The 10109-nt window shown below is 38.3% G+C and overlaps 1 protein-coding gene across 1 annotated transcript in view; it reads left to right on the forward strand.

Annotated features, from left to right (window-relative positions):
* Positions 1-5285, forward strand: part of LOC111142421 (dynactin-associated protein-like) — a 12458-nt gene extending 7173 nt beyond the window's left edge. The window contains 2 exon segments of the mRNA XM_022495482.1: positions 1674-1838; positions 4854-5285. Coding sequence (XP_022351190.1) covers positions 1674-1838; positions 4854-5285 — 597 coding nt within the window.
* Positions 5286-10109: the final 4824 nt, after the last annotated feature.

Genomic DNA, 10109 nt, shown 5'->3' on the forward strand with positions numbered 1-10109 from the left:
ATATATATATTTCAGTTCAAAAGCCACATGCAAACTGGATAATAACTAAGGCATTGGTACTTAGCAAAATAAGCAAGGTTGTTATTAAAGGTAAGTCCAACATTGCTCAAATTTATCTATTGAATAACATGGAGTTTGTTCAGTTTTATTCAATAAAACATATGGTTGTTTTCTTTATTTCTTTGATATAACAGAAAAATACAACTTTGCAAACTCTTTACTGCCAGAGTGTTCCATCTTATCTACATTGAATAGCAATCATATTTATTTTTTGTGTTGTTCATGGTTGTTCTCAATGGACCAGTAAGCACATACAATACAATTCTAATCTGACAGTTTTATGGAACTCATGAGTTGATGGACCAGCAATTTTTATAGCTATTTAGTAATGGGCTATAAATCAACATGACCCAAGACAACTATTTGTAGCAACAGTAGGAATAAAAATGCTGCTGCTACGACTACCGCTACTACCACTGACAGCCAACACTTACAGAGTACATATAGACGTTGCTCTAACCCTCTTCCAGTATTTACTCACTAACCCTCATAGCAAATCTGCAATGGGTAATTTTAGGTTTTGCCTTTGGAAGATGAACAAGGAGTGGCAGAGATGCCCTTGACTCACAACAGAAAGAAACATGAGACGAAGATCCCCCTACAGTCCTATGTAGTTTTTGAGGTGTAACAAAACTCTTGGCCCAGTTCCATAATTCCTGAGCTTAATCCTCTCCCATTGTTGTTTCACCTTGTTCTTTCCCTTTCTAAAACACTTCCCCCAAATCTTTCCTACTGAGCTCAACCCATTTTTAATCCTTATTGCCCCCTTTCTCAACAATATTTTGCAATTGTTATGCCTCCCTGTTATATTAGCATATAAACTTCCTAAGAGTAGAGATATTTTGTTGTTGAGAACTGCATTTACATGACTATATGTCCAAGAGGAAGTCAGCATAAATGTATCACAAACTGACAAATAATTTGTCTTCTGTCTCTTTGTCATGGGCATGCAGGTTCCATTGCACAGATGGAAGGAGTCTTTTTGTTTGAGAATTTTTCATTAGTATAGTGTAGATTAGTTGACACTATATTAATATCTTGCCATAGTTTGGTATAATAACATACTGTATACAATAGAGTGGAGTGGAAAGTACACTGGCCTTAAGACTGGAAGGTTTGAGCTCCAGTGCTTGCTCTTATGTCATTATGGGACGATGGTGATGATGATAGTGATGATAATAATAATAACAACCTCACCTCTTTTGGCGCTAATATTTTCATTTCCCAAATGACCTAAACAGGTTGTACCTGATAAACTGCAAGAATTTGGCTCTAACATTCTATTCCTTATAGGAATAGAGACTTCCTAATATATGCTTCACCTACAGCAGCTTGCAACATGAGGGCATTTAATAATGCAAATAATATTGTAGAGAAGACGGGATGACATACATTCCTGATCTGGAACATTGGTAACGTTTTTATAATGCAACATGTAATAATCTGTCTAGATTTTTTTGGTCTTCAGAATATAAGAAGAAAACATTCCTTTTAAAAGTTTTGTTATGCTTTATCCCTTTTAAAAGTGATACTCTTGATTATGTTTGATAGAAGAATTTACTTTAGAAATGCAACACCATGGCTTCCTATTCACTTGTGCTTTATTTCTCTAGCCAATCACATGTTCAGATGACCAAGAGGCTCACAGCTCTGCATGCTGGCATCGACCTTCAAATGACACAACCAGTCATGTCTCTTCTAACTTAACTGGACTGTATGTGAGCCCAGGAGTCCTTGTACACTCACGATGCCCACACATAGAATTATCCAATACACAGGTAATGTTTGATATAGCAGCTTCTACCCAGGTTGGAATGTGTTCTATACAGGGACGTATTTGTTCTATTCTTTCTCAGGAAATATATTTGATCATTTAATTCACCCGCATTCATGTTAAGCATCTGCTGTATTCTCAATATCATTATAAGTCACTGTGAGGCAATTTGTAAGAATAATAATATCCGATAATTCCTGTTTTCTAAGAGCTGAGCCTAGATCTAGTTGGGGACTCAGATATTCTAGTTGGGGACTCAGATATTTGCACAGATAGAAAATATATGACAAAAGGGAATAAATGTGAAGTATAAATGTAGGTGGGGAGAGGCAGAAGAGCATATATGCTGGCAATGTAGGGTTTATACACAAACTAGTGTGTGATGGGAGACTGTATCATATTCAGAGTTTCAAGGGTCTTACTCAGTTGGTGATTTCCTTATTTTCTTCTACTATTCTAGCCTCCAGATCTGTGTGTTGCACATTCTATAAGTTTCTTTAATCTGACCTCTGATGCACTTGACCTTAACATAGAAACCTGACTCTGTTCTCCAGATACCTTCCACTAGCTTTGGAGACTAGATCCAGCTCTCTTTGGTTCCTGACCTTATCCATTGGCTGAATTAACTTTACCTCAGGACTTCAATCCTATTATAGAAATTTGACCTCGACTATAAATTACTTATTCTACTTGAAAGTTTGTTTGGGTTTCCCTAAGTCTCGAATTCCTACCCTCTGTTGCTTAATCTTGCCGTAGAGAGCCTGAACCTTGTTTCTTGATTCTGGATAAAAATATAAACTGTTCATACTGTTGCTGAGACAAGGTACAAGAATGGATGAGCTCAGTAAGATGGAGTTAGAACATGTTCCTTCTTATTGGCAGAGGCAAACTAATTTATGTAATCATAGTATTGAGAAGTCTTAAATAACATCTAGTCTGCTACTTTTTAACCCCAGCTGCATTTTAGAGTTTTTTAAGAACTACCAGTGCCTGAGCTCCACTCATTTGGTTAATGTCTATGGCTGCTTTAAGACTCCATTGGCAGGTTGCAGTAATTGCGACCAAAATTGTATGGCTCACGAAGATGAAACTATGCACTATCTGGCCCTTTTGCTGACCCTAAACCTAGAGTAAAAGAGACAAGGACCTGGGAATGTGAACAATAAAAGCTGAGCATGGATATTGAGCCTATAAAAGAAACTGGGAAGATTCTGGTTGGGCGGGGGAGGTTAGGAGGAAACCAATGAGAAAGGAATATCATAGAAGCCAAAGGAGGAGACTATTCAAGACAGGAAGGATGGTCTTCAGAGGCAAATGTTACTGAGGGCTTGCGTATGGTGCAGGCTAAAATATGTCAGTTAGATCTGAATGAATGAAATGTCATCAGTGACTTTAGTAAGAGGTATTTCAGTGGCATGGCAGAGGCAGAAGCCAGACAGGATTGAGTTGAAAGGTATGCAATGGAGATGTTGCATTTAGATGAGTCTCAAGAAATTTCATTTTCCAGAGAAAGAGAAATGGAAGAAGCTAGAGAGGAATTTGGAATCAAAGGAAATTTTTTGTTTGAGATGGAAGAGATTTGACTGTATATAAATGTTAAAAGGAAGAAGCCATTTAATAGGAAAGTGGTGAAGTATTTAGTCCCAGAGGAAGAATGAAAAAAAAAAAATGTTGCTAAGAGTGGAGATGGAGGGCTGAGGGTGGGGGGAGAATGGGGAGGGGTGGGATCCAAGGACGGATTGGTAGATCTGCTTTAGGCAGGAGGATGGGACAGCTCCTCTGTGTCAATCAGGGAAGTAAGAGAGGTGGGGCTCAGGCATACTTAGATTTGCAGATTTGGTACCTAGTGGGGCTTTCAGATACTTGCCATTTGATGGTTTCAAATTTCCCAATGAAGTAGAAAAGAGGTGAAGTCATTTAATGGGATCATTAATTTAATGAGGGGGTCAATTTGTGTGCAAGGGTTGGTGGGTGGAGGTTACAAGTTTGAAGAGAGAGAAGATTGAGAAAGATTTATGATACGAGAGAGTATCTTAGATAAATGTAATAGGATGATGGAGCCAGTATAGAAAACTTATTCAAGAATGGTAATCATACATTTATATTGACTCTGATTTGCCCAGGTACTTGACTTTCCCTGACAGTGTGGCTGCTCAAGGCAAATCCAGAGAAAACAATCATTTATTTGCAGCTGGAGGAATGATGAGAGAAGTGCAAGAGATTTTAGGGAATTAGTGTTATTGAAATAATGGACTATGGAACAAAAGGTGGATAAGGAGGTATGTGAGTGAAACAAGATCTGCTGGGCCAATATTTTTGAATTATTATTAAAGATTGTATTTATTTATTTTAGAGCGAGAAAGAGAGACAATGAATGTGAGCAGAGGGAGGGGCAGAGAGAGAGGGAGAGAGAGGAAGAAAATCCTCAAGCGGACTCCTTGGTGAGTGTGCAGCCCAATGTGGGGCTCGATCCCAGGACTTTTGAGATCATGACCTGAGCTAAACCAAGAGTCAGACGTTTAACCAGCTGAGCCACTCATGTGCCCTGACCAATGATTTTAATAAGATGAAAGAAAGGTTGCTATAGGAGTAACTGAATAAATAAGTTGGAAGGAGAAGAGATGATGGTGAGAGCATAGGATTCTTGAGAGATTGAGTTTGGAAGTGGAACAGTTTGGGGTAATGACAATATCCAGTGAAGAACTGGGTGTATGACAGGGAATTCACCATTGGAGTGCTGTTCTGCTTATGTGAAAAGACAACACTCTCTCCTTGCATCACTGGAAACTGGAATAAAAGAAGATGAGATATTGGTAGATTTTGATTTCTTCTAATGTTAGAGAAAGGGTGCAATTACTTTCATCTGGTTAAAAACTTGGACTTTAAGCTGAAATTTCTTCAGCGATATAGAGGGATTCTAATCATGTTAATGCACTAAGGTATAAAGAACATAAAAAAATGAAAAATCAGAAGCATTTTTGTTTTTCATTACTGATATTGCCATTTACACTCTTCTTAGGTAAAAGGAAATTGCTGTAATAACTGGTCTCTGTGGGAAGTCTTTTTGGCTTGTCTCTTAGCCTCTGTGATAACAACAGCAATTGGAGTACTCATAATATGCCTGGTGAACAATAGAGGAAGTGACAATTCTCCCATTACTAGCCAGCTATCCTCCAACAATGACATTCCCAGAATGACATCTACTACTACCAAACCTGCAGTGACCACCACTTCAACTGAACCTACAACTATAACCACTTCCACAGAATCTGCAACCACTGCAATGTCCACTGAACCTACAACCTCCACAGCCCCCACCACTGCTACAACAGGACCTACAACTTTGACAGCCCTCACAGTCACTACAGCAGAATCTACAACCTTGGCAGGTGCCACCGTCACTACAACAGGATCTACAGCCTCAACAGGTGTCACCAACACCGCAACATGACTGACAACCATTACCACCACTACAACCAGACTTATAAACACAACCTCAATCACCCCTTAAAGGAAACCCACAGGTACAACAGCTACCACTATCACTTTAACTGAACATACAACCACAAAAGCTACAACCACCACTTCAAGTGAAACCCCAGCTAATGCCACTTTAACAGAATCTACAACTGTTGCAACTTCAGTAATAACAAATGCCATTATAGCTTAATCTTAGTGGACAACCAAAACAGTTACTACATCTACCATCTCTTCAACTGAACCCACAGCTTGACTTACTTCAGCTGAATCTACAACTACCACCCTTCTACTTCCCCTACAACTACTGTAACTGCCACTTAGTTTAGACTAACAGTGTTCATTGCTCTCCTTCAACCATCTGTAATCTTCACTATTCACCTAAAGTACAAATGCCACCATTCTCACTTTTCTAGAGTTACCATCATTTGTCAAAATGTTCTCTTCTGTGACAAGTTATGCTTTAGTTATGATCACTACAACAGCCTACAACCATCCTCCTCACTGGCTCTTCTCCAAAACTGCCTCTTCTCCAATATCTGCTGAATCTGTACCTACCACCATCACTCCATTTTACTTGTGGCAGCTACCGTGGTGCCTGTTGAATAACAATAACTTAGTGTGCAATGGAATAATTATCTGAACTTTCACTAAATCAATACTTTAGGAGTTCCAAAAGTCTTTTTTTTTTTTTAAAGATTTTATTTATTTGTCAGAGAGAGAGGGAGAGAGAGCGAGCACAGGCAGACAGAATGGCAGGCAGAGGCAGAGAGGGAGAAGCAGGCTCCCCACCAAGCAAGGAGCCCGATGTGGGACTCGATCCCAGGACGCTGGGATCATGACCTGAGCCGAAGGCAGCTGCTCAACCAACTGAGCCACCCAGGTGTCCCAGGAGTTCCAAAAGTCTTAATACTGATTTTATTTTTAAAGAGCTGAACATTTATGCCATACAGATCTGCTTTTGTTTCTCTATTTCAAAATAATATAATTTCTATGGACAAGGTAACCCAATTTATTGAGAAAATCTTTTAAGAAATTTTATATAAAACTTCAGAGTAAAATTAGTCATTTAGATTTTAATATGTATTGGTTTCTATTCAGAACATAGCATTTTTCTATACACAAATTACATGCACAACAATGAACAAATTTTATATGTGGAGATTTAGACAAACATGTAGAGAAAATGTTAGAATTTAGAAATTTTTGTTATGGTGAAGTTTGTTTCTGCAGTTTCTCTTTAGATTATAATTACCCTGTAAGCAACCATATTTAATTTGCATTAATATTAGTGAAAGTACATTTGAATCTCTATTAAAATTTTTTTTTTGCAAAAATTTATTTGTAATCAAATACATATCTTAAGTCCCAACTATGTACTAAAGTTTGGAAGATACAGAAGAAAGTAACAATGTAAATAAGTAGTAAATTCATTAATTTACACCCTGTTACTATTGAATTCCTAATAATTGTAGCAGGTTTAAATTATAATTGCTGATACCCCAATTATAATTGCTGATCTTAATCAGGGTCTTTAGATTGCAACTAGTAATCTATTACTTAAAAAACTTAATAGGTGTTTGTGACGTCAGGGCAGGTTTGAGAATCACCGGTTCAAAGATCATAGTATAGGAATCACATTAGTTAGTGTGATATATATTTTAATTTAAAAAATTAAATATCAGTATCATGTTCAAGGCATGCAAAAAAAAAAAAAGAATTGTAAACCTAGTTATGTGCAAAAAAAACCCTTACTTAGTCAATTATATATATGATCAAGAGGGGAATGTTTTATTTACTACATTATATAAAAAATATTTTCAAGAAAAACATATTATAGCTTCTAGACAAACTAAATTATTTAAAATTTCTTATATTGGACCACAGTGGGGGAATCTGGGTGGCTCAGTAAGTTAAGCATCTGCCTTCAACTCAGCTTATGATCTCAGGGTCCTGGGATTGAGCCCCATGTTAGGCTCCCTGCTTAGGGGAGTCTGCTTCTCCCTCTCCCTCTGCCTCTCCCCCGCCACTCATGCTCTCTCTCTTACTCTTTCTCAAATGAACAAATAAAATCTTGAAAAAAAAACTGGACCAGAGTGAATACTCATTGTTAATTCTTACTAGATGTTATTGTCATTATAGGTACTTAGAAGTAATGACATTCTAGTAAATACATTAATTGAGATTCTTTTTTTCTTTTTTAAGATTTTATTTATTTATTTGACAGAGATCACAAGTAGGCAGAGAGGCCAGCAGAGAGAGGAAGGGAAGCAGGCTCCCTGCTGAGCAGAGAGTCTGACTCAATCCCAGGACCCTGGGATCATGACCTGAGCCGAAGGCAGAGGCTTTAACCCACTGAGCCACCCAGGCGCCCCATTAATTGAGATTCTTAATAATGCACATTGGCCTTTCCCCCGCTTCTTGCTGTTTTATGAGCTCTTTAAATCTTTGGATGAGATATTTAAAACATCGCTGATTAGACCATTCAGTTTCTGACTTGGAGTTACATTTTGTGATTCTGTAACAGGTTTGCTCCTCATCAGAATGATAAATGATCCAAAGTTTAGTCACACTTGTAAATAGATACATCTACAGCTTATTTGATAAAGAATGTTAACATTGCCTTGGGCTGCAATATAATTGGTCCATAAGATATACACATTGAATAAAGAGATAAATGGTAGCTGGCTTGTGCTACACAAGAACCATGAAAATAAACCCTCTCCGGGCGCCTGGGTGGCTCAGTGGGTTAAGCTGCTGCCTTCTGCTCAGGTCATGATCTCAGGGTCCTGGGATCGAGTCCCACATCGGGCTCTCTGCTCAGCAGGGAGCCTGCTTCCCTTCCTCTCTCTCTGCCTGCCTCTCTGCCTACTTGTGATCTCTCTCTGTCAAACAAATAAATAAAATCTTTTAATAAAAAAAAAAAAAAAAGAAAATAAACCCTCTCTCTCACTTATTATTCCATCCCTCTAGCATTTTAGTAGACCCCAATAGATATTTATTTTAAATTTCAAATAATTATATTTGGTTTAGCTCTTAAATGTTAGTATTAAAACATTTTAGCCCATTTTTATTTAGGTTGAATCATTCTAATTCTTTTAATCTTTTTTTTTTCCTGAAAGATGTACTTTCTACTTTTTAATAGTACACTTGATATTTTCTGAATGCTCACAGTTTCCATAAATTTGGAGTTCATGTGTTCTTATAGTACCACTGACCTCAGGTCTCTGTTGATCATTGGATGGTGGCAGAACTGGGGGAAACTACAGTAATTACTAATAAACTACTGTATACCAAGCAAAGATTATAAAGGATTTTATTACATTCAGCTCATACTTGTGTTTCCCCTTATGTGATTTTTACCCTATGGTCCGAGGGTAATCCACCATACGCCCCCGTACCTCTCCTATTCTGAGAAATATCCACAACCAAAGAATATTCTGTGTTCCACACCTCTGTTTTGCTTCTCAGCATTACTACATTTAATGAACATTATTTGGAAGTTTCCTCTCTGTTTAAACTATTTGGAAATGGTCATATTGGTTTATCATCTTAACATTCCTAGAGCCATCTAAAGGCAAGGGTGCAGCAAGGACACAGACAACGGGGTCTTGTGCAAACAGGAGGAACATCACTTTTATTCAGCTGTAAGTCACCAATCATTTACAAGATTGAATCCCACTTGCCAGCTTTTATACAGGTAAATCAATGGGGTAGGTCAAATGACAAAACACTCCTTATCCAAGCTGTGTGGCACAACTCTTTGGGAAGAGTGAGAAGTGAACTCAGGCGCAATCTGGGGAGAGCGGAAAACATGCTGATTCTACATTAATTGCCCACTGAATACATCTTCTTCCTGTGACCTAAGGGACCAGATCTGGTGCTTCTACTGACATCTCAAGCCGTGCATAAGTGATGATTCACAGGCACCTCGCTGAGGTCTGCGCTCTTTCCACCATATCTGGGCTCAGCTCTGTGCTTGAGGGGAGGAAGATAATGGACTCTGACCTCAAGGGGCTTATTCCCTAGTAGAGGATTTAATACATACAGGTGCAAAATACTAGCTGTAGCATGCCTTTGAACTCAATTAGGAACTCTTCTGAACTTACTTCATAATAACAGGGTTTGGAGTGAAGTTTTTCTGGTTTGTAGTTTTGCCATTTTTCGTACATTGATTCTATTGTTTGTTCATTTCAGTTTATTCATTCAACAAATATTTATTCAGTACCTATTGCATGTCAGGTTCTGGAAATATAGCTGTAAATAAGAACAAGGTTTTAGCTATCAGAGTTTACCTTATGATAGAAATAGGCAATAAATATGCAAATGCATAAACAAGATAATTTCCTGTAGTTAATAAATGCCATAGGGTCATGGAAAATAGTAAGTAACTGGAGTGAAGGTGGAGATACTCGATAGGAGATTTTTATAACCTCAACATTATGACATTTTGGGTCATATTCTTGTTCTGTGTGATGCGAACATGTTTAGAAGCAACTCTGCCTGCTCCCAACTAGATGCCAGTACCACCTGCCCCCTGGTGGGATGACCAAAAATGTCTTCAGACGTTACCAAATGTCTCCTGTGGGGAGGAGGAAACATCTACTGCTTAAGATGCAGTAATTCTGGAGATGACGTTTGGGAAAGATGTCCAAGTACTAGGTCCCAAAGCACCTTTGCTGCAGCCCTGAGAGGGGTATGATGGCCCACTGTGGACCTTTGGTTTCTGCAAGAGTCTGGAGTTAGAGCTGTCTCTGCAGCAGAATACTAAGGCAGGTTTGCTGGCAAAAGTGTAGGA

This window comes from Enhydra lutris, unplaced genomic scaffold (assembly GCF_002288905.1).
Source record: "Enhydra lutris kenyoni isolate GAN:26980312 unplaced genomic scaffold, ASM228890v2 scaffoldscaffold8, whole genome shotgun sequence".
NCBI lineage: Eukaryota > Metazoa > Chordata > Mammalia > Carnivora > Mustelidae > Enhydra > Enhydra lutris.